Genomic DNA, 27,895 nt, shown 5'->3' with positions numbered 1-27,895 from the left:
GATAAAAGGCAAGTAATAAGTGGCAAAGAGCTAGCAACTCTGCAACTGTTGTCTTGATGAAGCTGAAAGCAGAGGCAGCAGGTAAGGCAGGTTTTACCTGCAGTCGCCGCACGTCTCTTTTCCACGGACACACGGTTTCGCGCTGCGATTGCACCGCAACAGCCAGCCATGCCCTACAGCAGGGCATCAATCAAACTTTCAAAGAAACCACCGCGCCCGCGCCGCCTGGGGCGTCCGGCTCCGCGCGTTTATTTATTCCCCTGCCGCGCCTCACGTCTCGCCGTGCTCCTCTCCTCCTCGCTCACTCCACCACCCCCACCTCCACCCCTCTCTCTGACTCTCTCTCCATTGCCCAGCGCCCCCTCATCCGCTTCTCGATCCCATCCCGCTTCTCGCGGTAGCAAGTAAGCAAATGGCGACGCGCGGGGACGTGGAGAAGGGCGCCGTGCGGAAGGAGGCCGGCAAGGTGCCGTCGTCGCTGTACCCGCAGCACGAGGGGGAGCGGGAGTGGGTGCCGTGGATCGTCCCCGTCTTCTTCGTCGCCAACATCACCGTCTTCGTCGTCACCATGTACGCCAACAACTGCCCCGTCCACACCCCGGCCAAGGACGGCAAGTGCATCGGCCGATTCCTCGGCCGCTTCGCCTTCGAGCCGCTGCGACAGAACCCGCTCCTCGGACCCTCATCCGCCACGTGAGTGTTCCACTATTCCCTCACCATTGAATGGCTGCTCTCTGTTTCGTTCTTTAATTTGCTTGTCCTCCTGTTCATAAAAACTGACGTCACTAGTGGTCATGCGAAGATTATTCTACCAAAGGAACTAATAATCGTCCCGAGTTTTAGTTTGCTCGCCTCTTCTGCATCGGATCGGAATTGGTCATCTGGGGCTGTGTGAGTTGTAATCAGGACATGGATCTGTCCTTGCAGCAGAACAGAACGCAGTGCTAGTTGCTTTGCTTGCCTGCAAAGTTCTTAGCAGTATCTCAGAGCTCTATCAGCGCAGATTAATCATTGCAGATTATGCCTTTCTTTACATCCTGGTTTCCTTCTCGGGGAACCTTTTTCAAACCAGTAGCGACAATTACCTGCGCGCTATCTCTAACTATACAAACATTTTCGATATTCAGTAATTCTTGGTACAGTTGATTTCAGGCTGCATATTATGTCATTTCATTCCTTTTTAAGAAAATATTATAATTTTTTCAGAACTATTATTCCCAGTCCGTCTAGTTCAGATCCAGAGCCAAAATGATTTAAAACCAACAGGAGTTGGTGGAGTATGACTAGATCACTTAGAAAACCAAGTTGTAGGACACATCAGTTCATTCATACTGTTCAGTCACACGAACAGTTGAGCACGAACTTAGCTGGATCAGTTTGGACTTTGGAGTGACCACAACACAACAGTTCCATGCATCATAGTGCATTTGGGATTCTGACAACATGATGAGAATGTGGGATCAGATCAGATCAGATCAGATCAGATGAGATGTGGGGACCTGAGCCTAACGACGGTTGGCGTCCTGCAGGCTCACCAAGCTTGGGGCCCTCGTGTGGCAGAAGGTGGTGCACGAGCACCAGGGCTGGCGCCTCCTTTCCAGCATGTGGCTGCACGCCGGCGTCGTGCACCTGGTGGCCAACATGCTCAGCCTCCTCTTCATCGGCATGCGCCTCGAACAGCAGTTCGGATACGGTGAGCCCAATTTCACAATTTGCCTGTCCCTCTGTCTGTCCCCCACACATAGTTTCAGTTGCAAACAACCTTGAATAATGCTACTGATCTATCCCAATCAATTCTCTGACGCTTGCAGTGAGGATCGGGGTGGTGTACCTCCTGTCCGGCCTCGGCGGCAGCGTGCTGTCGTCCCTGTTCATCAGGAACAGCATCTCCGTGGGCGCCTCCGGTGCTCTCTTCGGCCTCCTGGGCGCCATGCTCTCTGAGCTCCTGACCAACTGGACCATCTACACCAACAAGGTGGCCGCCGTGCTGACCCTCCTGTTCGTGGTGGCGGTGAACCTGGTGCTGGGCATCCTCCCGCACGTCAACAACTTCGCCCACATCGGCGGCTTCCTCACGGGGTTCCTCCTGGGGTTCGTGGTGCTGATGCGCCCGCACTTCGCCTGGATGGAGCGCTACAGCATGCCCGCCGGCAGCGCCTGCACATCCAAGAAGTACCTCCTCTACCAGTGGATCCTCATGGCCGTCGCCCTCGTCCTCCTCGTCATCGGGTAAGCAAAGCGTCTATCCACATCGCAATTATCACAGACAAGTGCTTTTTCCATTGAACTGAAATCTCAGCAAGGACACACGTACTGCACTACTGATCGAGTCACTGATGGTTGAGTGTTAGCTAGAGTACTTTACAAGGAGAGCACTGACCATTTAGATGGGTTACTTTGCGAGGAGAGCACTGGCCATTTAGATGGGTTAGGTAGTGTGCTGATTGTTGGGCGCTCCACATGCGTTGAAAGATTTGGGCATTATGTTTGGGACACGGTGGGCAACGCTGGCTGTTCTTGCTTTGCCCCCGGATGCTAGAGTTCCATCATGTGAAGTGATGTGATGATCAAATGGCAGCCAGCGAGTCGCACCATGCATGATGCAGAGAAAGGGACACCCCCTATCTGTCTCTCGATCGCTGTCTTAATAATTCATAAGATTATCATATGTCTGCGTAGCTGGCCGTTTGCTTCCTCCAACACAGGGACAGGGGTAGTAACGTGTTTTGATTCTCCTTTCTCTCCTCCAACCTGCTACCCAACGTGCACCGTGTTGACATACCTCGCTGTACACAAGATTATAACCTTTTTTTTTCTGTATTTTAACTCTCGAGTTCCCAACCACTACTAAGCTATAGTTTAGTTTGTGTCGGCGATTCACTGAAGTTGGCAAAATGGCAGGACTAATTCTTTCCGTGTTGTTTGTGCGTGTTGGCTTTTGCAGATTCGCGGTGGGCATGGCGATGCTCTTCCGCGGCGCCAACGCCAACGACAGCTGCTCCTGGTGCCGCTACCTCAGCTGCGTGCCCACCTCGAGCTGGAAGTGCACCAACTGATGATCGAGCACCACAAGACAATCCAGAGAGAGATCGAATTATTCCAACAAAATTTTCTTCGTACATCCAGCGTTACACATGTATACACACGTATTCCTTCCGGGCACTGTAGATAGATAGCGTAAAAGGGAAAGGAGGCACTCACTCTTGATGGGCTGTGAACTGTAGAGTCTTGTTGAGATCTTATCTCTTGTTCGTTTGATTCATTCTTTACATGATGCAATACAATTATTGAGGTTTGGAATCTCTCATCTGTCCCTCCGGACGGCTTTCCAACATGTGGACAAGCAATGCGCCAACGCGCAACAACATCGAAGTGTCTCACACACTACCAGTTGCCTTGTACTGGTACAATGTTTCCTGAGAACATGACGGTTTTGAATAGCACATGCCCATGGGGCCCCGGGATTCGATTTGACCAAGTAAATGATTAAACAGCGCTTCACTAAACAAAACTGAGTACGGAGCGCATCAAGTACGAAACGAACACCCAGATTACCAATTCATCGTTAGCAGTAAACAACACCATAAACAAAGTCCCCGGCACAGTCAAATTCAAAACTGCATGTCTCCAACGAAGTCAAAAACTGCATTGAAAACCCCAAACCGGGCAGATGGCCACATGCGCCTAAATTTGATAGCTTCACCCACGGATGCAAACGTGAAACACCGCAGCACAAGAAGCTTGCATCCAAGTAAAGAAACGCTACAGCAAGATAAGTTTAATTCAAAAAAACAACGAGTAGTGCTGCTTGGACTCATATGTACCACCGTACCTCCAAGCCTCAGCCATGCACCCTTTAATCCTTTATGTCCAGAACAAAATATTTCCGGGGGGTGGGTTCCAGCTTTATGTCGTGTTATGTCTTCGATGTGGCCAGCCAACTCAGTTAACCTTAGAGTTAATCTTGAGTTACGATCGATGTTTTGGGTATGATCTGCCTAAAACATAGGTATCCGTTTTGAAGCCACTGGCAGCAGAAACATAGACTGCCACCTCATTTAACAATTAACACCCAAGTTAATCTTAAGAATTAAATCCATCTGCCTAAAATATAGTCACCCTTGTTTTTGCAGTACATAGCTGGTGCTACTGCTGGCAAGCTACGAGCAGATCAGCATTTGGCTCAGACAACCATGTGTCCATGCCAGAAAGGTTAGAACAAATAAAGGGCCAAAAACTGTCACGAAAATTATCTCAACTAGGATCAAAACAGCTCTATCATGGATGGACCCTGACATTGATAACCGATATGCAGCACAACTCACAGTTTAGCATACCAGCCTCGTATGGATGACCAACAGACAAGTGCACATCAAATTATATGAGGTCACCCACAACCCAGTCAGCCATACGATTTTTCTCTACAGACAGAAAACGCTACTTCCGTCCTCTGCCCTTCCTTTTACCCTTTACCGCGCCCCGCTTCTTGTCGCCCTTTTTCGCCTTGCTCTTGTTCTTGAACGTTCTCTTCTGTGGCTTCTTCTTCACGCCTAAGCTGGAGTTCTTCTTGGCCATTGAACTAGAATTCTTGTTGGTGTAGCTCGACACAGGGCCAACATTTCTCGGTCCAATATCATCGTCTTCACAAGTAATTTCGCTGGTGGTCACTGTGATTCTAGTCCCGTCATCTTCATAAGTTTTGATTTCTGGAAACCAAAGACATTACCAGAGAATTTGGAGCTGATTTCTTGAAAAACATTACAATACAGTGACATGGAGCATGGCAGGTAGCAACTGTTCCAAAATTTTTCATGTACTCACCAGACAAAGGTTCATCGTTTTCCATCTCCTCACCATCATCACCAATATCTTCATTTTCTAATTCAACATCATCCGATGACAGCACTCTACCATATAGAGCAATCTCTTTCTCTTGTTTTCTCTGAAACAACATGATATAGTTCAGCAAATTCAACAGGCAGTAACCAGTAACCTGGACTGGAAGTCTATGTTACCATAGTGACACAGCCAAACAGGAAACACAACACGAGCTGACTAAAAATAACATTAAACCCTTTCAGGGTTGTCCCCAAATCTCGTTTAGTCAAAAACTTGAGGTATTCCCACCCTACTAGAAAATACCAACTGACACATAATTCAGCTGTCTAGGCTGCTACCTGCTGCACTTCTCCATCTTCCATAGACCACAAATATTATTGTAAATATTAGCTATCTACATGGTAACTACTACTTCACTTGTGATGTCTATTGATTATTATTTACCAGTGTTGTGGGCTTTATGTACCTGTCTCCCCTAAATTTCAATGTGAGCTATCAATAGCTCTTGATCAAGTTGACATGCAGCAACATAATTTGGAGGATCTCAAACTACCTTTCTCAGAGGAGGTTTGGGCTACAGTCAAAGAGTTGCCTTCCGATAACTCGATAAGGCCCTGGGACCGAATGGATATGCAGGCTGCTTCTACAAGACTTGTTGGCGATCAAAGATGATTTTATGGCAGCATTGGTGGCAGTCGAACTTAGTGATTTTTGGCATCTAAGGCTTCTCAATTCAGCATATATTGCTCTCATCCCAAAGAGAGATGATGCAGTGCAGGTTGAAGATTTCAGAATCAGACCCATAAGTTTAATTCATGGCTTTGCAAAGCTCATCACCAAGTTATTAGCCAACAGATTGGCCCGGAAGTTACAGGATATGGTGGCTACTACTAAAAGTGTTTTTTGAAAGGACGATGCATAACTTTTTCTTGGTGCAGCAAACAGCAAGATATTTGCACCAACAGAAGCTCACTCACCTTCTTCTCAAATCGGACATAGCAATATCATGGTTTTGGACCTATTTGGCATAATTTAAATATTTAATACGAGCTTTACTCTACACATCCTCCACCAGAGTCTTGCTTAATGGGTGCCAGAAGTGGAAATTCAGCGCCAAAGGGTTATTTCTGTTGATTCTGGTTGGGTTAATTTGTGTAGCAGGCGCGTGTGCTCTATGAACAAGTGAGTGAGGGTGTGTTGTCTTGTAAATCTTTCTCTCCTTCTTAAGCAATATACGCAGTTCTCCTGCGTATTCGAGACAAAAACAATAACACACATGCCCTTTTGGCTTTCAGTCTGACAATCTACTGATGTTGGCTCATGCTGCATCATGTGAAATACATCACAGTCTACACACGTCTAAATAAATGAAACAAATCTTCACCTAGAAGAATTCTAAAATCTGTTGGTAGATAAGTCATTGCAGGAAAAATTCCAAGGCCAGTCATAATTCACTGGGTTGCCTTCCACCAAACAAGAACCAATATTATCTTTCAAAACGGGATACCGGACTGCAGACAAGAAAAAAAGTTCTTTTGCGTGTGCGAATTTCTCACCCTCTTGCGCGCCTCGATTCTCTTCTTCCTCTCCTTCTCCTGCAAAACCTTCTGTGCTTCCTTTCTTCTCTTCTTCTTCCTCTTGTGGAACCCAGTAACGAAATCCCTGCCAAACCGAGATCTGTCAGATAAACTTGCGGGTGCTCGCATAGGCATAGGGATGATGAGCTGTCGAAGGACAAAGCGGCACCTGAGAGCTTTCTTGTCGAGGGTGACGGAGAGCGCCTTGTTCTTGAGGGAACGCTTCTTGATGTGCTTCGGCACCATCACCGTCGGCATCTGCCCCACCACAACGTCCTCCGCCTCCGACTCCGACGCCGCCATCTCCTCCCCGTATTCCTCCTCTTCCACGGCCTCCTCCTCCCATGCCATGGCTACACAGCTCGCCTCTCTCTCTCTCTCTCTCTCTCTCTCTCTCTCTCTCTCTCTCTCGGGGAGAGAAGGCAGCGCCGCCGCCTTGGGAAGCCGCCTAGCTAGCGGAGGGGAGGCCACCTAGGTTGGAACCGGTTGCCGCTGGGCGTTCCTTCGCCATCCCGACGACGGCAGGAAGAGAGCAAAGCCCAGTTCTGTCTTCGGCCCACAAAAGACGATGCGGCCCAGTCCAACGAAAGAAGGAACAGGGAGATGCTCTGCTCGTGCCGATTCCCATGGCCGCCGGAATCGCTCGCCGCTGCCTCCACGTGGATGCGGGTGAGCATGCCCCTCGAGAGTCGAGAAAACGATCTCTGCCGCCGCCCAGATTCTCCCATCTGTCGCCCCCCTCAAGTTATGTAATTCCCTCGGGGAAAAAAGCTTCGGTCATTTGATCATTTTCTAAGGTCACGTTTGGAATCAGATGCTAAAGTTCAACCATATATTAGAGGGTTAAAGTTTAGCCTCTTGGGTTGTTTAGAAACTGTTAGAAATTTAGACATTTTACGGTGTATATTAATTTCAAATATTATTAAGTAAATCATGATTATTATGAGTGAATCAGAGCATGTGCGAGTCTTCATGGTTAACACAATTTTAATCATGAACAAAAAGAAACAAAAGAACCAGAAAATGTTCAGAGTGTACCTAGAGGTAGGACCATTGCCGGAGATAATGGGTGTGCCGTTCCCAGAACTGGAAGTATCATACATTATGCCTGAAACTTCTGTTGGGGCTATTCGATGCAGTCGATCAGAGTTGGTGCAGTGACGATTTGGTGCAGCGTAGTCTCTCGAACGGCCTTCGGGAAGTGGTAGGACGCAGTCGTTCGCAGCGAGCAGTCGCGCAGAAGATGCGCTCCTCAAAAACTTGATCGGTTGCCTACTCGTGCAAGTGTCGGAGCAAGACGAAGTTTCGGAGGCATGCTCTTCCAAGTAGCACGAGATACGAAAGTAGCAACAGGCAGCAGCAGAAAGGGAGGAGAGAATGGGAGGAGAGAATGGGAGGAGAGAATGGTTTTTCTCGTGCACGTTAACCAGAGTATGAGCATCTTTTTATAGACACAAGAGGAAGGAGATTCAATGAACTTGGACACTGTCACAGGTGATTGATAGCCATTAACCAGCCATCAGTTACCGATAACCTCCAGCAGTTACTAGTCATTGGTGTTAGCTTTTGAAACCACGTCAGTTACTAGTCATCAACTCATGATTAAAAACTGCAAAACCAGTGCGTCGCCGCGCCGCGCCTCGGCTCGGCGAGCGAGCACGTGCGTGTGTGGCACCCTTTCTCTCTTCCTCAACTTCTCAATTAGTGCACAGATAGTCCACCAATTTAAGTTGGTTAAGATATTCCTTAACTACCCATTTGGGATTAACCACTTTAACCACCTAGCATTAATCATGTGCCTTGATATTAAATAAAATAAATGGGCCTAGCCCAAATATTCCAACAGAAATTGGGCTAAAGTTTAGCACCTGAGTTGACAAAAGACTCATTTACCCTCACTTCCTTCCTTCCTCCTCTCTCTTCTTCTCTCTCTTCCCCTTCTCTCACTCTTCTCCCCACCTCCCACATCCGCGCCGGCCTTCTCGCAGGCCGGCGGCCCTGCGTCCGCCCGTCCTCCGCGCCCCTAGCTGCCCTCCCTCCCCCGCCGGGAGCCGGCGGCCGCGCCTGCCTTCCCTCCTCTCTGCAGCGGCCGCGCGGCCAAGCTCCCCTCCCTCCCCGCGCTGGCGGTCGCGTCTCACCCTCCCTCCTCCCTGCGTCGCGCTCGACTCAACCGGAAGGTCGCTTCGCTCCGCCCCGCCCCGCCTCCCCTCTGCCTGCTTCGATGGTGGCGAGAGGTCCGGCGAAGGCCTAAGGCAGAGCCCCGCGCGGTGCGACCGAGCTGCGGTGGACGAAGAGCGGCGGCGGCGGAGTGGTACCGACGGACAGCTGCAGGCGGTGACGTGGAAGGCGGCCGTGTCGGCGGGGGGGCGCCGGTGGAGGACACGTAGGCTCGGGTGCAGCAGCACTCTCCTCCTCTTCCCCGAGCTGCAGGCGGCGATGCGGCAACGGCCAAGAGCGAGGAGGGGGCGTCATCGACGAAGTTCTCGTCAGGCGCGGCGGAGCGGAGCGCCGGCAGCGTGGCGGCGGCGGAGGAGCACAGCAGGAAGCAGATGAGCGGCGCGGAGGAGAGAGAGAGGGGGGTGCGGGAGGGGCAACGGTGGGAAAAGGAATTGATGGGGACCATTTCTAGCAAGTTTAGCATCTTTTAGCACCCCTTGGAGGGGCTAAAGGAAATGTGGGGGAGGCTAAACTTTAGCACCCTCCCTTTAGCATCCGTGTTTAGGAACCTATGTGCTAAAATGAGTCTAAAAATGAGGTGCTAATATTTAGCACCCCTTTCCAAACAGGCACTAAAAGGAGAGAATACAAATCTGACACCGGCACTACCTAGGAGAATCGTTCTTTGACTCGCGGTCCCCGCGGAAGCCAACCGAGGGTGCCGTCCTTGCATCCCTTGCCTCGCTATGCATAAAGTTTGTGAATATGTTCCGAATAATATAGTCCAATCATACATGAAAACATAGCGATGGTATGTATTAGGTCTTGCACTATCCTGTTCTCACGACCATACTTGGCCAAAGTCCTCAAAATATAAATTGGACTTTACCATTGTATAGCTCTCGTCAAGTAGATCAAAATACATATATAGAACGTTTGATTTGGAGTTCGGATGAGAGAGTTATGACCTTGGGAAGATCCGCACCCAGGAAGGCTGGTCAGACCGGTTGAGTCTGTGTAGTCCGAGTTAGGAGTTGTATTTTGACACAGAATTTGTTAGGGTTTCGACTCCTAATAGGGCAAGACCTCCCCTCCCTATAAATATGAAGGGCCACGGTCGATTGAGTTAGATCTAATCAACAAAAAACATATCAATCTACTATTTTGCATCTTTTTCATTTTTCCTCTTTGCCTTAGCTTTTCCAACCCCATCCTATTGTTCTTCCTTTGTCTCTACGACGATTGAGGATGTTCTAGGTGGCCTGTCAATCCTAAAACAGCTCAAGGTGCGCTTGCCCCAATAGGATCCCTCCCAGACAAGCATTCGTTGGTTCACCGTCGGGCTCACTAGCGAACCGGTCCGATCGGCCATCATACCGGTCTGACCGGCCTGTGCAGAGGTGCTGCAAGGAGCCCCTCCGCATGCTGCACGCTTAAGTACGTTCGTGTGTTGGTCCAATTTTAGCGCCAATAGGTACAATAATTGTCGAATTGACCACCGCCTCATCCAGCATGCTGCCGTGGAAGGGAGAGGCCTCATCCAGCATGCTGCCGTGGAAGGGAGAGGGAAGAACAAGCGAGCAAGATTGGTTTATTTTTAGCCTTGCATTAGGCAGTAAGCACAGAATCAGCAGATTGCCAATCGCAACGAGAGAACAGGGTGCGATACCATTAAGGGTACAATATCACTAAGAGAACAGGGTACATTACCATGCATTAAGATACATAGATAGAGAGGTGCGGCACAGCTTCTAGCATTAAGAGAACATGGTACAATTAGGGGCCTCAACTCTGTCCTCCTCGGTTGCGGCCGGACTTCCTCAAAATTTCCTGGACGTCGGGGCATTGTTTATTGAAGTGGCCGCGCTGGCCACAGTGCGCGCAAGCATCATCGCCTCCATACAAGTAGATGCCCCTGTAAGGCCCGCCATTCTCGCAGTACACTTCCCAGTGGGGGCCTTGGCAGATGGTGCATACTGGAGCCGTGCAGTGGGCGGATGAGTGGCCGGAGGCATTGCATCGGGTGCAAACGGCGGTGCAGTTTCCGGCGATGTGGCCTTGTGCGTCACATGACTCGCAAATGGTGGTGGTGCAGTTTGTGTCAATATCGCCTGGTTCACGACATGCGCTGCAAATGGGGGTGGTGCAGTTTCTGGCGATGTGCCCTAGAACACCACATGTGCGGGACGTGGGTGGACCTGAGTAGTAGCCACCACCGCTGTTACCTTGCTGGTTTGGACGGCGGCCGCCACCTGAGGAGCCACTCCAGCCGCTTCCGCTGCCGGTGCGCCACCATGACATCTTGGGATGTCCTTGGCTTAATTTTAGACTTCACCCTCTTTTTCATACAGTCCACTCTAAAATCTCCATACATGCAAGTAGGAGTTCTACAAATAGTAGTATAAGATTCAACGTTCAAGTCCTAGTAGAACTACAAGTCCTAATAGCACATTTCTATTAGCACATTTCTATTGAATCCTAATCCGAATCCTAATCAAATACAACAAAGCTCGTCGACAAATTAGTAGAACTAGGGAAACAAGCTCAAGCACAATCATAAAATAAATTTAGATTGTGGCATTAGTCAAGAAGATATCAATAAGCTAAAGCACAACCAGACAAGAAAATACAAAAAACTAACAAAGAGTGGTGTGCGTGTGCAAGCTACCACTTTCATCTTGTTCAACGCTGGACAAGGCGAGTGCCCGTAGCCTTGTGTATCAGTCAAGTGTCTTCCAGAATCGCACTACCTTTAGCCTTAGCAGACGAGTACTAAAAACATGTAGTTTTAGATAGGCAAAAGTTGTATCTCATCCAAGTGAAATATGGTCTTCCCTCACTCGATTTTTTCCTCACCGGGATTTGAGCTCCGATAAGATTAAGGAGTTCGGGGGTTAGGGTCTCGGGGTTTCCGAGGTTGGGAACTCACCGGCAGCCTTAGAGGGAGGGCCAGCGGCAGGAGGCCGGCCAGGTGAAGGTGGTGGTCGTGGGGGTGGTGAGGCACAGCGGCGGGGGCACCGCCGGCCGGGCGGTGGCAGGATGGGGGCGACGTAGCCGACAGCAGCGGCGGCGGTTGAGACGGCGATGGTGTCTCCGGCGTCGCCGGAGATAGAGAGGGTGGCGGCGGACGGTGGGGGTGGAGGAGGGCAGGGCGGCGGTGGGAGGATGGGCCTCACCAGCGCCGGTGAGGTAGCGGTGACGGCAGGTCGGAGAAGGGAGGGACGGCGATGGGAGGACGGGCCGCGCTGGCACCAGGGATGGCATCGACGAGGCAGCGGGCGGCATCGGGTGGAGGCAAGCGGATAAGATGGGTTGACCGGTAGAGAAAATAAAGAAGGCCGGTTTGATCTCGAATCGTATGTAAAAAAATCGAGGAAGGGAAGGATTATTTTTACTCGAATGAGGGTAACACATGCCCAATCCAGTGCAGTACAAAGACCGACATTAACCGCATTGAAAAACCCAAACGGCGCAGGTCGCCACATGCGCTTAAATTTCGACAGCATCACCCATGGATACAACACTACAGCATAAGAAGCGTGCATCCAAGTAAAGAAACACTACAGCGGGATAAGTTTAATTTAAAAACCACCGAACAATACTTCATATGTACCACCTCCAAGCATTAAGAGTTCAAATTAAATCTTGCCCACAAAATGAGCATGACAGGTCATCACATCTCCAGATGCTCAACCATCCATAACCTCAACAAGACATTTCAGCAAAACAAATATTTCCAAAAGAGAGGCAGGCAGCAATGTCTAGTAACAACTTCACATCTTCCTTGGTCCAGTCCTTTGGATGTAATCATGCTTGAGGAGGTTGGCTCGCAGAAGCATAGACTTGACATCTCTCTCGAACTCGTTGCCAGTTTGAAGGACACGTTGGAAAGTTGTGTTTCTCTGGTCAGCATGCCTTGCATAAAGAATCTTGTTGTGGGAGTCTATCCGGGCCTGCAAAGGTTTCTGTTAGAAGCAATGCGCAAAGTATACAAAAAAACCTCAGAATGAAAGCTTCATAGTTTAAAAGAACCTGTATTTTGTTCTCAGTGATCAGTGCAGCCAGCTCCTTCTCCAACATGGACACAGAAGTCTTGAAGGCAGTTGCCATTGTGTTGAGATCAACAGATATAAATGGAAGTGTGTACTGTATGATAGCTTTATGGCGAATATCCGTGTACAGAGTCTCTACATGCTCATGCAGATGGATATCTAGTAGAAGGTTCGGCTTTAGCTTCTCGAGATGCCCCAAGCATGATCCATAGCGACTGGAATATGGCAATTTCCATGGTTAGGATAGTTAACTGAAAAAAAAAACTTATAACACAATATAGTGCAGCCTGGCGCCATGTATGAGTTGTTGGTTGTTGCTTAGTTAGAAAGACTTGAAACATAACTTTTGGAAATGATAGAATGTGCTGTCCTTGCACCGAGTAGCTTGGGCCAGGATACACCAAGCAAAAATTCACTACAATTAGGTTTCTTCATCCATAATATCTGAGATGATCAATATCTGAGATGACCACCCAAAAGTCACAATAATCTACTCCATATAACTTGTGGATGCTATATCAAGGATACAACTCTACCTTATAAGGATAAAATCAGAGAATTCAATTTCACAGTTTAGCAGGCATATATGGCACATCTACAAATTCTATAGGAGGTTGTAATAGCTGTCCAAGGAAAAGAGTATTCTCCTCGAGGAACCCATTAAGTTGCTTTGTCAAGTCACATAAATTCCTTCCATCGTTTTCAAGTCCAAACTAGTAGTAACTCAACCTATGAAACAATAAATGATATAAATGTCACTCATTTGTATATTTTTGTGCTTCTCTTAAAAATTCAGAGTTTTTGATATTTTGTAATTATTGAACCCTTCAAAGGCTGCATACAGCTACAGTGCTGCAAGGTGAGGTGGCCACTTCCCATTGGCTTACCACAATCTAGATCTATCTATCTATCCTAAATATAATGTATAAAAGAATGTATCAAGAGGAAAGCAATTGCCTGGTAGTGGTAGAATATCCATTAAAACACTAATCATATCTATTATGCAGCCCTTTCTATACATGAGAAAGGTGATGTAGAAAAGGTAGAGACAATTGAATATCAGTCGCTTGGACATTGACATTCACTGCCACTCTTATTTTATGGTATTAACTATGCAGTTAAGTTTTCACTGGTTTTGATTTTCCATCACTCACTAAAAAGGAGATAAAAAATATAATATTTCTGATTAGCCAAAAGTAATCCTACAGCGCCTACTTGAAATAAGAATATATAGAATGAACTGCACAATCATTATTTCCACAGTACATACATTGCAGTACAGCTTGCCACAAGATAAATAAGTGCAAGAACCAACATCCTGATAAGATAGAGATGGTCAATAATGTATAAGGCCATACTGATAGCATCTTACCTTGCATAAAAATCATTAACCAGCTCCCTTACTTCAGGCACCAGCTCCAGAAAGTTACGGAAGTTAATATTGTCAATGACTTTGCTCTATAAAAAAATAATACGGAAGCAATCACATTATGAGAAGATTATAAATAGAACAATCCACCAGAAAATAAATAAGGGCAGAAAAGGTGAACCTTCAGGTCTGAACGATCAAAAGAAGCAAGTGCACAAAGGGCACCATAGACAGCCACATCTTGCGGAGCTATGACTTCAGAGTAGTTGTTTCCTAGTTCAATTCCTGTCTCAACAAACTAGAGGAAAAAGAATAACTTGGTAAGAAGCTAGTAGACGACAAAGGAGATCAACAAACTTCACACTTCTGGAGAACTACAAGTTGTAGGAAAGCGCCAATATGTCAGCAACCAATTTCACTTTAAAGTAAATATAACTCCAGCTAACTGCTGAGTCCTGGGAGGAATACTAAAAATGATCTTACATTGTCTGAAGCGTTTAATGCTTAAAAATCAAATAGAATAGATCCACCTGCTTTGTGTAAATGGACCAGGTGGACACATCCAGACCTTATTTAGATAGATACCTTATCATAAGGGTACTTAAATACTTTAAAATGGAAAAAAAAAAGAGAGCAATGGTGGAGTCCTTGAAGAAAAAAAAAGATTTGCAAATTCAGATTCTTTTTTCTTGTAGATATTATGTCAAGAGAATTGGCTTAACATGCTAAGCATCAAACAGAAGGTCATCACAAAAAACAATGAGCATCAAAGAGGAATTCCAGATGACTAACCTTACGAGCAGCAAATTTGTATTTCTTTGTTTCCAAGTTGGCTAATCCTGCAGCTGCACGCAGCTTCGCGACAATGATAGGATCCAAAGAGTCTGGGGTCTGCTCTGCTTTACTGACATAGTTTGTAACATGTGCAAACTGCCCCAGCTCAATGCTAACCAGAATCACATTCATGCACATCTGAACTATATGCTTGGAAGTGGTGCAGTAGTCCCGGGTCCTGATGTAGCTTTTGAAGGCATCTGAAAGTTGGCCATGAGCATAGAAGAAATCACCAATGTCATTATAACCCATTCTGATGCTCTCTTTGATCAGGTTAGTCTGCAGAAAGAGAATCAACGTAAACGGTAAGTCAAAGAAATTAACTTATACATTGGTTGATAAGCATGTCTTCGCCTTAGAACAGGATATGTCCAACAGGCAACAAAAGAAGACATACATTAAAAGTCACAACTAATTTCATAGATGTTTTGTAGGAGTACATTCATATACGACAAAAAATTTCAATGAATGTGCTATTTGTCCAGTAATACCTATATTCCAAAAATCTCTTGCAATCACAAGATAGCAAAGCATGCATGTGCAAGAAATACAACGCTTTGCACATGGTTAGCAGGGGGGCTTAGCACTTATACAAACAAAATTCACAGGCAGCTCTGCTTAGTGATCAGTAAATTATACCAAACACATACTAACTCGTCCCTGTAGCTACTAACTAAGCAAATTAAGCACAATCACAAACGAGGAAACACCATGACATTGCCTCGAATGGACTCAAACCATGTATCATCACCAGCCTTGACACCTACAGACTAGTAATTTCAACAAACAAAGTAATCTAAGCAGGTATGAGAAAGGGTTAGGGGGGCAGGGTTTCCGCACTCTGTAGCCGTTGAGCTCGTTCTCGAGCTTCTCCTTGCGCTGCTCGGCGCGGCGGGCGACGGTGTCGACCCAGGCCTGGTCGAGCCCGTACCGAGGGCCGAGGCGGCCGTTGATTTTGACGGCGACGTCGCGGTGGAGCTGCACGTCCTCCCCCCTCTTGATCTCGTCGTACGCCATCCGCAGCGCCTCGAGCTGCATCGCCTCCACCCCGCACCGGTCCGCGATGAAGATGAGGCGCGCCAGGCGGGTCCGCCCCGAGTACTGCGCGGCGTACGCCTCCACGTCCAGCTGCTCCGCGGAGAAGGGCGCCGGGGACGCCTCCTCCCCGCCGCCCAGGCCGTTCGCAATCGCGGCCGCCGCCGCGGCGGGGACCTCGCCCTCGACGTCCATGAAGCGGGTGGGGATCGGCGCTGGGGCTAGGGTTTGGAGCAAAACCCTAGACGAGGGGGAGTGGGAGTAGATGGAGAAGAAGCGGAGACGCCGAGAAGGGAGGAGACGAGGGCTTGGCTTGCAATTATACGATTGGTGTGGGTAGATCGGGAAAACCGCCTTGGGCTGGGCCTAGATTGTTAACTAGGCCTGATTTTACCAGAGGACGAGATAGGCCATTGTGGGCCTACGAAGAAACTGGGCTAGTGGGCTAGAAAGTAGCCAGTTCTTGTTTCGTTTCGTTAACGGTTAACCTAGCACTAGCAGACCTACATACTCGAGCGAGGTCGGGCGGCGGCGGCGGCGGCGATGAGGGCGGTGGGCGAGGTGGTGTCCTCGAAGCCGGTGACCCTGGGCAAGGCGGCGCCGGTGTTCACCCTCTTCGCCGCCTCCGCGGCGTCAGGACTACCCGCTGAAGCCGGCGCATTGGTGCTCTCCGCAGCCGAGGCCGCCGTCGAGCTCCACGCCTTCCGCCGCAACGCAGGGGCCGGAGAGAGCTCGGAGAAGCGGCGCAAGAAGCGGAAGAGGAGTGACACCGGGGTGTAGCCGTTGTTGTTCGAGTTGTACTTAGCGGGAGATGTAAACACCTTGACCGTGTGCCTGTGGTGTTTTCTTGTTGTGGCCGTGTGCCATGCTGTTCTTTCGCCTGAAACTCTCTGTTTAGCCAATGAAATCGCCTGAAAATTTCTTGCTTGCGGTCATATGGTGCAAGCTTGAGCGTCGTCTGCATGACAGTTAACATGTCATGTGTATGTATGATTATATTTCTATGTTGGATCGTACAACCAAGTTGAGGCGGCGGCGGCTACTAGAAACCAGAGATTATGATTGGAAGCTGACGATGATCCGAGCACTGTCTCGCCCATTCAGATTCAGCGACCAAACACACACGTTTTCGAGAGGAATGTAGGAGTAGGTACCGATGTAAACTGCCGCTACTAGCCAATCTTGTGACAATTAGTTAGATTCCAACGACAATATCCATGGGGACATGAGAGCCATTGGTTGCTTCCATACCTGCGTCGGAGCTGAGTCATCATCGGCCACCTGCTCAACAACCGAGAGAATGTTTGCAACGCCGAAAGCCTCAATAATCGCAAGTTCGCAACCTTGGACTGACGAGGGAAAATGCAAAACCACGTATACACACGGACGAGCTGAACTGCACTGTCGCTGGCCGGATGATCACAGCCGCTGCCGACTTGATCCACACCGACGCATCGACAACCGCACCTTCAATTCAATCCCCACAATTTGTTGCCGCCTGCTCACCACTCACTCTTGGTAACTGACAAAAGAAGCTACAGAGGCAGACATGAGGTTTATCTACAGCTCCAACCATCAGTTTTCAAAAATAGTAAGTTGCTCCTATTGCCATCAACTTAACACGCCACTGATGTTGGATGGCATACTAATTCAGCAAAAGATCCCACACACTTGACAGAAAAAAAGAAGCATCAATTCTATAGTGCACTCTGGCAGCAAAGCTCCAAACACTAATCCTAAACAGCATCTAGCTAACCCCTGAACTGAACTACAGCCACACAATTAAAGGCCTAACCAACACAATGCAGCAGAGGAGCTTTGTTCTTTCCTCCCCTCCACCTGACCAGCCGCCACGTGTCCCACCCGTGTGTGTGCTGACTCGGATCCACGCACCCGTGCAATGGCACAGCGATATTTTGATACGGTTTTATCCACAACGGGGGGCCCACGCGTGAGACAGGCGTCCACAGGGACGCGTCTGATTGGGGGATTACAGCCGGGGGACCTTGCGTTGTTCGATTAAGAAAATTAAAGTGCAAGTTGGTGAGAGTGATGTTGGGCTTGGGAGGGGAAACCGGAAAAGGTCCTATTTGTGGTTCCTTTTCAATTGTAGGGACCAAAAGCGCATGTACTTTTGTTTTAAAATTCGAGAATGACTAGGCAGTGACGATTGCAAAACCGGAGTAGTATTTCTGGTGGCAGTTGTGTATGATGCACCTTTTACAATTGCAAATCGCGTGTAATCTTTATTGCTCGATTGTGTTGCTGGACAAGAAAAGTGTTCATGGTTTATCATTATCCACTTCATTTTTCTCGGCACCGTGTGCAAAACAATCTCAAAGTTTCGTTTGCTAGTTAGGCAATGCAACCGGGGCATCGTCCCAACTAAACAACACAATTCTCATTAGCATAGTAATTTAGAAAGTCTAGCCAATTGGCGAGCGACACTGTTTTGCTTTCTATCCATGCTGACTTGTCGCCTGCCTTAGTCCATACGTAATGGGAATGAAATATAATACAGCCAATCAGAGCTGACTAAGAAAGTACTGTGATTTAAAATACTTTCTACTGCAATTAAACACATTTAACCAGCTTCAGTTTTTCCATTTGCACATGGTATAAAGCTAGAATTGGTGTGACTAGGACCGAAAGGCCCAAAGTATAGGCTAAAGTTCTTTTGCTATGTACTAAAATTATACATAAAGCTCTAGCTCTTTATCATCATCCAGTTCATTTTTCGGCACCGCGTGCAAAACAATCTAACTAGTTTAGCCATTACGCGTGCTCGATTGTGGTGCCTTTTGCTGAAATTTCATGCTGCCTTGTTGGATTTTAGGGGGTGGGGCATAAATTACCTGCAAGAATTATAATCAAGCTTCATTAAAATAGCTAGTTAGGCAAGCAACTGGACTACAAAGTCTAGCCAATTGGCGAGCGACGCTGTTTTGCTGACTTGTCGCCTGCCTTTAGTCTATACGTAATGGAAATGAAATATAATACAGCCAAGCAGAGGTGATTACTAAAGTACTGTGATTTACAATACACTCTACTTCAAACACAAATACACAATTAACCAGCTTCACTTTTTTCCATTTGCACATGGTATAAAGCTAGAATTGGCGTGGCTAGGACAGAAAGGCCACAATCAATATGGGCTAATAAAGTTCTTTTGCTATGAACTAAAAAAATATACAGAAAGCTCTCTTTACACCAAGGCAGCTAGCGATGCACAAATAATCATGGTTTCGCTAGATTATGGTTCCATTAGATTTCTTGTCCATGAACTTTAGGTCAGGTAGGGATCAGTCCAATGCTTAACTACCAAAAATGTCCTATGACAATTAATTATTTTTTTGTATTTTATTTGAGCAAAGATCAGCACAACTAATTGGAGAGCTACAAGAGAAAAGGCCAGCTTTCAATTTAATTTATTGTGGCCGAAAGCTACCTCTGGTGCTTGAAATACCTAACAGAAAATTATGTTTGAGAGAAGCTACATAGGAGTATACTACATCGGTCTTAGGTAGCTGCTTGTCTCACCAAACAAAGAAACTGAAGCTCTTCTGTTTTTTTTATCTGCTACGTGCCTAATCCACAACTAGCTATACATCTTTCCCGGTAACCCCTCCAGAAGTTTTAATTAGCAATTGTCTTTACCAAATTCTTAATCTGATAGACGTCATCACTAATTAGTGTCACAGATAAGCACCCAAGGAGTTTGTCACAATTGCTATGCATTTCAGGGAGTTTATTGGTCAGAAAAGTCAAACATAAATGCGCACCAACCTCTCCCTTCCGCATTCTCTCCGCCTTCTCATTCCTCCTGGCTCCTCCCAGTCCCATACAACGCCTTTCCTTGGCTCTCTCGGGCCCTCCAAAGCGCAAAGCACACGATCGGCAGGAGCTCGAACAAAATCCTCAACTGTCTTGGGCCCGAACCAGTTCTTTGCATCCGGTGCCTTCTCCATCCTTCAGCTCGCGCTTCCTAGTGCGGTGCTGCTATTCTTGGTGGGAAGTTATATTCTTGGTTGCTCGAATCGGGTGCGCACGAATCGCTGAAGCTCGCGCCTTTTGTGGATTGATTCCTCGAGAGCTCGACACAGGATCGAGTTCTTGGAAGCGGCTTTGGCTCCCTGTTGGCTACTGGCGCGCGCGAATCGAATAAAAGGCGCGCTCTTTTGCTCGGTTGTCGCGACTGGAGGCGGCGAGAGGAAGCATGGGCGCGGGCGCGTCGGACCTCGCGGGGATGGAGCCCAGCGGCAAGGTCGCGCGCGCTGGGCTGGGCGACCTGCCGGAGCTGTGCGCCGCGGAGGTGCTGCTCCACCTCGACGCGCCAGACATATGCCGGCTCGCGCGGCTGAACCGTGCGTTCCGCGGCGCGGCGGCGGCGGACTTCGTGTGGGAGGCTAAGCTGCCGGAGAACTACGGTCGTCTCCTACGTTTCGTCGATAGTGCTGAGGAGGGAGAAATGGGGAAGATGGACATCTTCGCGAGGCTCGCCAAGCCTGTTCCGTTTGACGGTGGCAGAAGGGTGAGATTTTTCTACTTTTTGGTCGGTCTCGTTCCGTTTTGATTTTCAACAAGGCTTTCCCACTGGTTCAAGAAGTTTGGATATGGGTGAGTTTCGGAGCACGCATAGTGTTAAGTTCTTGTAATTTGTTTATCAATTGATGATACTAAATCGACTCAAAAAGAAGTTTTAGCCCTTGCAAGAAAAAGAAAGTTTCTGATAGTTCTCGACAAATCTTGTTTGGATTGGTTCATCGAAATTCAACTCTTATGCCTTCGAGTTTGATTTTTTTTTTGTTCTAAGAAAGTGTCGGTTTTAGGGGAACTATGAAGCTTCCTTTAAAAAAAATTCTCGTGGTTCCACTGTCTTAGCTTCGACCAATGGAACGAAATTGAGTAATTTACATTTTTGGTCTATGGAGAAGTTTTCCAACGTGTACTTTTCTGCTTTGTCCGGCAGGAATTCTGGGTAGAGAAGACCAAAGGTGGCATTTGCATGGCGCTGTCATCGAAAGCGCTGGTGATAACGGGGATTGATGATAGAAGATACTGGGTTAACATGCCAACCACTGAATCTAGGTAAATATTAACTCACATCTTTCTTTCCTTGTTCCTACCATGTTGAAATTTATCTCTTCCATTTTGTTTCTGCCTCTACGGTTGTTGACATCTCTGCCTTGTGTATTGTCGGATTGTAATGAATGATTTTTGTTGTTACAGTTGAAAATCGCAAAAGTAGAGTAAGGTGAAATCATTTTTCTCTTTTTTGATTGAATTGTATTGATGAAAATATTTAAATACGAAAATGAATTGTTTTCATGATGCTAGCCCTGGTGATAAGTGGAAGCTTCTGAGTAAAAAACGAAGAAACAATTTGCTCTATATGTATGCCTTTGGTTGTTGTGTTGTCATTGGAGGTTGCCTTTCTAGTTCTAGGCCAATAGCATGAACACTATACAAGCATTTCCGTGAGTACACAATGTTTGTTTCCACATGCTTGTATTTTCTCACTTTTGGCTGGAAGCATGAAAGTTTTGTTCCACGTTTACAGAGCTGTTATATCATTGAGAGTCATGTGGTTCATATGGCTTTTTATTTGTATCATTATTGTTAAAAAATGGCTGGTTGCTGTGAGTGTTACTAAAAACTGGCAATTTACTGTCAATGGTGATGCCAATGTAATAGAAAATTAGAAACAAATTCATTCTTTGATTAATTTGGTTCCCACTTGGGAGAACTCAATTCCCCGTATATTATATAGTGAAAATAAACTGAACCATACCTTTTCTGTATGATCCTGCAGGTTCCACTCAATTGCATATCTCCAGCAAATCTGGTGGTTTGAGGTAGTTGGAGAAGTCGATTTCTGCTTCCCTGTAGGGACCTACAGCCTATACTTCAGGCTTCATCTTGGCAAGTCTTCAACACGTTTTGGTCGCCATATCTGCAGCTCAGAGCAAATCCATGGCTGGGACAAGAAGCCTGTACGGTTTCAGTTCTCTGCATCAGATGGTCAGCATGCCGTGTCCCAGTGTTACTTAGATGAGCCTGGGAGCTGGATTTTGTACCACGTTGGTGATTTCGTTGCATCAGGCTCTGAGCAACCAATCAAACTGAAGTTCTCGCTGGCCCAAATCGACTGCACTCATACAAAAGGTGGTCTGTGCGTCGATTCAGTACTAATATACCCGAAAGGCTTTGAGCCAGAAAGGGTGATCAGGTCTCAGAAATGAGTTTGCACACTTGATAGAGTATCACTATACATTAGAGTTGTAGAGGAATCTAAGAGGCCTACCCTTTTTATCTTGGGCTAATTTTATGCTAAGAAAGCATGTGCACATGGTAGAGTGATTTTTCTTTTTTATTTTTGGGAATGATGGCATCAGTGTGCTTTAGTTTTCACTTTCTCACAGTGGTCATGGTGCTGACCGCCTAGGACAGGAAACCTGTATGTATTGAGCTCTGGATTTTAGTTACCTGTTGTGATCCACACGGCTATACTAGTTCTATTTCTCTTCACAATGTCGTTTGCCCCCAAGTCTTGACTCTTGATTATAATTATTCATTTTTATTTGTGATGATTGAGTGTTGAAATGTTGAGTGGGGCTTCAAAATTATTGGTGCTTCTGACAAAGTTAAAACCTGCATCAGTGTCACCGGGGCTGCCCAAATTGTTGGGTGAAGGCCGAAATCTGGTTCTTTTAAATCCTGGTAGCGTGATCAGCATCAATTGCGGCATAGGTTTTTTTTTTTTTTTTTTTTTTTTGCTATGAGAGAAGGCATTGAGGTTCCTCCAATTTCCTCCATGTAATTGTTGACAAGCCCAACTAATGTGATACTTCATGAACACGGCCTGTGTTCGTGATAATTCGCTCATTAATCTTCATGGGCCTGAATTTTGTTGACACGGCCTATGTTCATGATTCACCCATTCAGAGTTGATGGGCCCGAATTTGTTAACACGGCCATGCATGAGGACGATCAAATTTGTTAACAGGTGTGTGTTCACGGTCCGCTTATATCCTAGCTTAACCTAGCCGTGACGCCCTTTCTTTTTTGGCAAGACCTACCACCAGACACGATCTTTCACCTTTCGTTTACCTTGCAAATCACAAGAAGCTGTTGCACTTGCACCCAAAAGTGCCTGCACTCCTTTGACCGCGCGGTAGCTGCCGCCAACACGGCAACACTCATCACGCAACGGTCTAGACGGGTGCGGCACGGGCGGCGTGGCCACCCGGGACGGGAGAGGGGGAGACGCGACCGGACACGACGCCAGAGAGATACCAGAAACCATACGGCGGGGGCGTGCCCGGGGGGATCCGACCGGCGGCCGCAGGCGGAAATCGTTTGGCGGGCGGCCAGAAGAGCGCCACAAGTTTGCTTGCTTGCCACCCGTCAGGCCGCGGCCGCGCAGCGAAAGGCGCGGGGCCCCTGCGTTGCGTCCCCTCCCCCCGAAAGCGCCCGCAATGAAGCGCCCCAACACCGACCCGGCGCAGGCAGAGGCAGGCAAAGGCAAGCAAAAGCGGCCACGCAAAGGAACGGCGCCCCCAAACTCGGTTCGGTTCCCGCTCGCTTCCTTCCCTTCCTCCACCACCACCCGCCCTCCACTTCCCGCACACACGAGAGAGAGTAGCTTCCATGGAGATGGAGGTGATGGAGATGGAGGTGGAGGACACCGGCGGCTGGGACTTCCTCGACTGGGTGGGCCCCGACACCTCCTCCTGCATCTTCCAGCTCCTCGACGACCCCGCCGACCTCGCCCGCGCCGCCGCCGTCTCACGCTCCTGGCGCCAATTCGGTACGCTCGCTTCTCATCCCAAATCCCAATTGCCTCGCCTGTCTCTCTCGTCTCATCTCGGGTCAAATTGGTAATTTTTCTTACATCCCCCCCCCCGGGGGCCCAGGTCCGTGACCCCTGGACGCCGAAGGCGTCCTTGGGGTCTCGTCTCCCTCCAATACGGATTGATTTCTAGACAACTCTTGTTCGCCTTCTCCTGTCGTTCGTCGGGTTGCGTAATTGGGTTGGTTGCTGAGCTCGACGCTTGATTCCCCCCCTCTCCCTCCCAATTCCCATGCAGTCATCGACAACGGATTCTGCAAGAGCCTGTGCCGACGGATATGCCCCGAGGTCGCCAACTTCACCCGCGCGGTCGTGGTGACCCGATCGCCGCCGGCCGCCGCCGCCGCGGCGCGCGCCTCCTCCGGGTCCAGCCGCGACGCCGAGTCCAGGACCCGCGAGAGGGACCACGCCGTGTACTCCTGCCTCGGGGGCGCCCTCGTCTCCGACAAGCCCTCCATGGACTGCATCCTCCACTGCATCGGGGCCTCCAGCACCGACTATTTCCCCGACGAGACCATAGACAACACGCTCGAGCCGCAGGAGCGCATCAACCACCGCCCGTCGTACTGGTCCAGCGGCGGCGAGGTTGACCCCGACGTGCCGGAGAGCCTCACCTACAGGCTAAACTCTGATATCTGCATCATTGATGAGGTCAGGATACGGCCGTTCAAAGGTAGGACATGTGTACCTGATTTAGGCTGTGTCCTGATGTTTCCAATGCCTACAATTAGATTTGACTTTCGCAGAGATTGATCCTGTGAATTCCATTGCCTTTTTTGGTTTCGTGTTACTGTAGCTTTCTTTCAGATTGGCGATCCTATCTACTCTTCAAAGGCGGTGCGAATTCGGCTGGGACATTCCAAGCTTCCTCCTGGAGAAGAGTCTTTTGTCACGGATGAGAATGAGAACCAGAAGGCAATCGCTGATGAAAATTACGTGTGGACGTACACGTCACCGGAGTTCCCGATGCTTCAGGTGAGTTAAAACTGTTAGCATCTTCCCCCCTCTCTAGTTTGACTAATCTACCGACCAGCAGGCAGCAGCTTCTTTTAAGATCACATCCGGCACTGTATAGCTACTTTATCATGTCTTATCATGATCAATTGATTCCTGCGGGGGTATATAAAATATAGATACCGACACTTTTGAGAATTTTAGCGATGTGTCTGGAATATACTGGAGAGATCATTCCATTTGCAAGATAGTCAAGTTGTTCTATGATCTTAATGCTAGACTAGTTGTACTACGCTTTTTAATTCAAATTTGAAACTTCCAGTCACCATGTTATCCTTCAACGATGGAACGGTTCAGTTTTAATCTATGTAGCACTATTGCAGTCAAGTCCACAAGAAATTCCTGTGGCTTGCCTTTTATTTTATTTTTGTGTTTGATGAGACTATGGGCCGAGTGCCCATGACAGAGTATCTCACTGGCTGAATAATGAGTTTTAGGGTGTGTTTGGATTCTTGGCTAAAGTTTAGCCCTTTGTCATATCAAATGTTCGGATGCTAATTAGGAGGACTAAACATGAGCTAATTATAAAACTAATTGCAAAAGCCCTGGACTAATTCGCGAGACGAATCTATTAAGCCTAATTAATCCATCATTAGCAAATGGTTACTGTAGCACCACATTGTCAAATCATGGACTAATTGGGCTTAATAGATCCGTCTCGCAAATTAGCCTCCATCTGTGTAATTAGTTTTGTAATTAGCCTATATTTAATATTCTTAATTAGTATCAAACATCCGATGTGATAGGGCTAAAGTTTAGCCCCCGGTATCAAACAGGCCCTTAGTACTGTAAGTTACTCCTCGGTTAGACCTGAATGGATGATATGGAAATTTTACTGATGCCATCTTATTTCGGCGTGATAGGAAAATGTGCTACAAACCTTCAAGCTTCCGCGTCCTGTCCTTTGCGTCGGTGGGGTAGTGAAGATTGAACTGCTGGGAAGAATACAGAAACAAGCTACAGATGATAAGTATTACATATGGTGAGTTCTCAATCTTCTGATTCTCAATGTTGATTGGTCAGTTGTTTTATGGTTCTCTTCGTACAAAGTGACGATGGCATAATTTAGTTCCGAGAAGGGAATTTGGCATGGTTGTTATGCAAATTTTGAGATTGCATATACGTTCAGCTTCAAGCTGGAATATAAGTGCGCAGCTTATTTCCCACTGCAACCTAAAACAAGTCTGTCTACATCACAGCCATTTCCTACGATCTTCCCCGTAACTTTGTCTTTGATCCTTGTGTTGAAGCAACTTTGTGTATGTGGAACATGTACGATGTAGTTGTCTATATATTGCCTCCACAAGAAACACATGCTATCTAGTGATGTGAATTTTCTGGTCTACATCTAATCTAAAGTAGAGGCTGCTTTTTATAATTCGTCTGAAGCATCTCCTTGGATATGCATCAACTCTGTGACGGTAACAGTTTTGTTTTTTTTTTGTGTGTGTTGACAGTGTCTGCCATGCCCAAGTGATGGGGCGTTCGCTTTCACCTGAATTCATGGTCGACATCTCAGATCCTGCTGATTACTCAATCCTCAAGTATTTGCCAGGTGCCAGTAACTTGCGAGTAGAAGACATAATGAACAGTGACACTAAAGACTCCACGGAGTGGCACTCGCTTGTTGCTAGGTACAGGCAGATGAGGCATCGGGCGATGCTGAATATGCTGCTTGGGCCTGTACACTTTATGGATGAAGACGACGATGTGGGTGCTGTCACAGATGATGACATTTACATGTAGGCTTTGTTTGCCGGATCCGGATTGGAACAGTCTGTAACCTGATTTGAACCAAGGTTTTTCAGATGAGTAAAGTGAAAACAGTTGCCGTCGCTTGTTCTGGTTTTGCAACTCTGCTGGTTTTGCTCCGTTCTTGGCTTGTTCCTTATCGACTGGCCATGTTTCTGTTGGATTGCTGAACATCATGGCAGAATATTTGATTGTGGATGTGCCTTTTGAATGAAATCCCGAAATCTTTATTTCTCGTTTGTTTCTTTCCCGCGATCTAAAAGGATTTTTTTTTCAAAGAAACCAGAGTCATCTCGTCAGGAACCTAGTAGAAGATCAAATCTGACGCGCCCGGCCGGGTACCCTGCTCTCACGAGTCACGTGTGGATTGGATTCACAGCAGGTCACGAGTACCTGTGCGGCAGGTCAGCAGGACCCCGAGATCGCCGAGTCTGACTTGATGTGCTTTCCTCGCTCCAACACCTGGCATCGAGTTAGTGGCGTCAGTGGATCGAGGGCGGCGCGGGCGTTTGGCGCGGCAATGGCGCCGGTCGCTGGCGGCGGCACGACCTCGTCGGCTGCCATGGCGACAGTCGCTGGCGGCGGCACGACCTCGTCGGCTGCCATGGCGATGGCGCTGGCGGCGGCGCGCCTTGGCTGCCATGGTGCCGGTCGCTGGCGGTCTCGCCGGCTGCCATGGCGCCGCCCCGAGAAATTTACAGGTTAGCCCCTTATTGTTTTCATAAAGCCCCCTGATTTGGATCGTCACTATTAATCGCAATCCGATTTTTTACAAATAGACCCCTAATTTCGATCGCGATTAATAATCGCGATCCGATGTTTTGCAAATGAACCCCTCTTTCTAGGATCAGCCGACGGCGCCGGCGACGACCGCCGCCGCACCTTCCGTCCAGACTCCAGAGCAGGCGCGAAGTCCAAACGATCCATTCCCCGCTTCCCGCTTCAATCCTATCACAAGCTTGACAGAGTATTCACGGGCCCCTTTGACCATGTGGAAGGTTCGGGAGGACGCGATTCGCCGGATCCGATATATCCGTCGCCAATCCACCGCCATCAACTGGAGCCGCAAATGCTGCCGCACAGTGGTCACCACTCACCAGTGCGACGGAATGGGAGAATTTGGCGAAGGATAGTCACCGGTGCTGCTGCGGAAGGAATGTGTGGTGACCGCAAGACATTGGCATGGTATGTTCTTCAGAGAAGCATTGCTGTTTGCTCCTACTTACTGTTAGAGGCTGGAGTGCCTTGTCCTTAAATTTCATTTTTGCTGAAGAAGTAGACGACAATTGAATGGATGAAATTGGTTTGAGATTTGGATTGGGCTGACGGCTGATGCAATTTGTTTGATCTCAACTTCTACACTGAATTGTCACCATGTCTACAGAAATGTAGCGCCGAATTTGCTACCAATTTG

At 47.9% G+C, this 27,895-nt stretch overlaps 5 protein-coding genes across 5 annotated transcripts; 3 read left to right on the top strand and 2 right to left on the bottom strand.

Annotated features, from left to right (window-relative positions):
- Positions 1 to 268: 268 nt before the first annotated feature.
- Positions 269 to 3,302, top strand: LOC117838188 (RHOMBOID-like protein 2). The gene is made up of 4 exons (XM_034718114.2): positions 269 to 693; positions 1,530 to 1,693; positions 1,812 to 2,229; positions 2,945 to 3,302. The coding sequence occupies exons 1-4, from the start codon at positions 413 to 415 to the stop codon at positions 3,054 to 3,056; spliced, it is 975 nt and encodes a 324-aa protein (XP_034574005.1). The 5' UTR covers positions 269 to 412; the 3' UTR covers positions 3,057 to 3,302.
- Positions 3,303 to 4,077: 775 nt separating this feature from the next.
- On the bottom strand, positions 4,078 to 6,948 carry LOC117838189 (uncharacterized). Its single transcript, XM_034718115.2, has 4 exons — positions 6,586 to 6,948; positions 6,396 to 6,501; positions 4,822 to 4,942; positions 4,078 to 4,706 (listed from the first exon to the last, which is right to left on the bottom strand). The coding sequence occupies exons 1-4, from the start codon at positions 6,765 to 6,767 to the stop codon at positions 4,438 to 4,440; spliced, it is 678 nt and encodes a 225-aa protein (XP_034574006.1). The 5' UTR covers positions 6,768 to 6,948; the 3' UTR covers positions 4,078 to 4,437.
- Positions 6,949 to 12,123: 5,175 nt separating this feature from the next.
- On the bottom strand, positions 12,124 to 16,148 carry LOC117839201 (COP9 signalosome complex subunit 1). The gene is made up of 6 exons (XM_034719479.2): positions 15,669 to 16,148; positions 14,787 to 15,107; positions 14,176 to 14,292; positions 13,998 to 14,083; positions 12,606 to 12,840; positions 12,124 to 12,526 (listed from the first exon to the last, which is right to left on the bottom strand). Exons 1-6 carry the CDS (start codon positions 16,056 to 16,058, stop codon positions 12,347 to 12,349), a joined length of 1,329 nt encoding a protein of 442 aa, XP_034575370.1. The 5' UTR covers positions 16,059 to 16,148; the 3' UTR covers positions 12,124 to 12,346.
- Positions 16,149 to 19,653: 3,505 nt separating this feature from the next.
- LOC117840610 (F-box protein PP2-A13) lies at positions 19,654 to 22,394 on the top strand. Its single transcript, XM_034721133.2, has 3 exons — positions 19,654 to 20,394; positions 20,833 to 20,951; positions 21,676 to 22,394. Exons 1-3 carry the CDS (start codon positions 20,080 to 20,082, stop codon positions 22,103 to 22,105), a joined length of 864 nt encoding a protein of 287 aa, XP_034577024.1. The 5' UTR covers positions 19,654 to 20,079; the 3' UTR covers positions 22,106 to 22,394.
- A 912-nt stretch (positions 22,395 to 23,306) lies between these two features.
- Positions 23,307 to 26,567, top strand: LOC117840608 (F-box protein At4g00755). The gene is made up of 5 exons (XM_034721130.2): positions 23,307 to 23,673; positions 23,954 to 24,388; positions 24,512 to 24,690; positions 25,593 to 25,711; positions 26,187 to 26,567. Exons 1-5 carry the CDS (start codon positions 23,514 to 23,516, stop codon positions 26,473 to 26,475), a joined length of 1,182 nt encoding a protein of 393 aa, XP_034577021.1. The 5' UTR covers positions 23,307 to 23,513; the 3' UTR covers positions 26,476 to 26,567.
- Positions 26,568 to 27,895: the final 1,328 nt, after the last annotated feature.

This window comes from Setaria viridis, chromosome 9 (assembly GCF_005286985.2).
Source record: "Setaria viridis chromosome 9, Setaria_viridis_v4.0, whole genome shotgun sequence".
In the NCBI taxonomy this organism is placed as follows: domain Eukaryota; kingdom Viridiplantae; phylum Streptophyta; class Magnoliopsida; order Poales; family Poaceae; genus Setaria; species Setaria viridis.
Note: the sequence above shows the minus strand (reverse complement) of the source record. Positions and strands in the feature narration are given on the sequence as shown.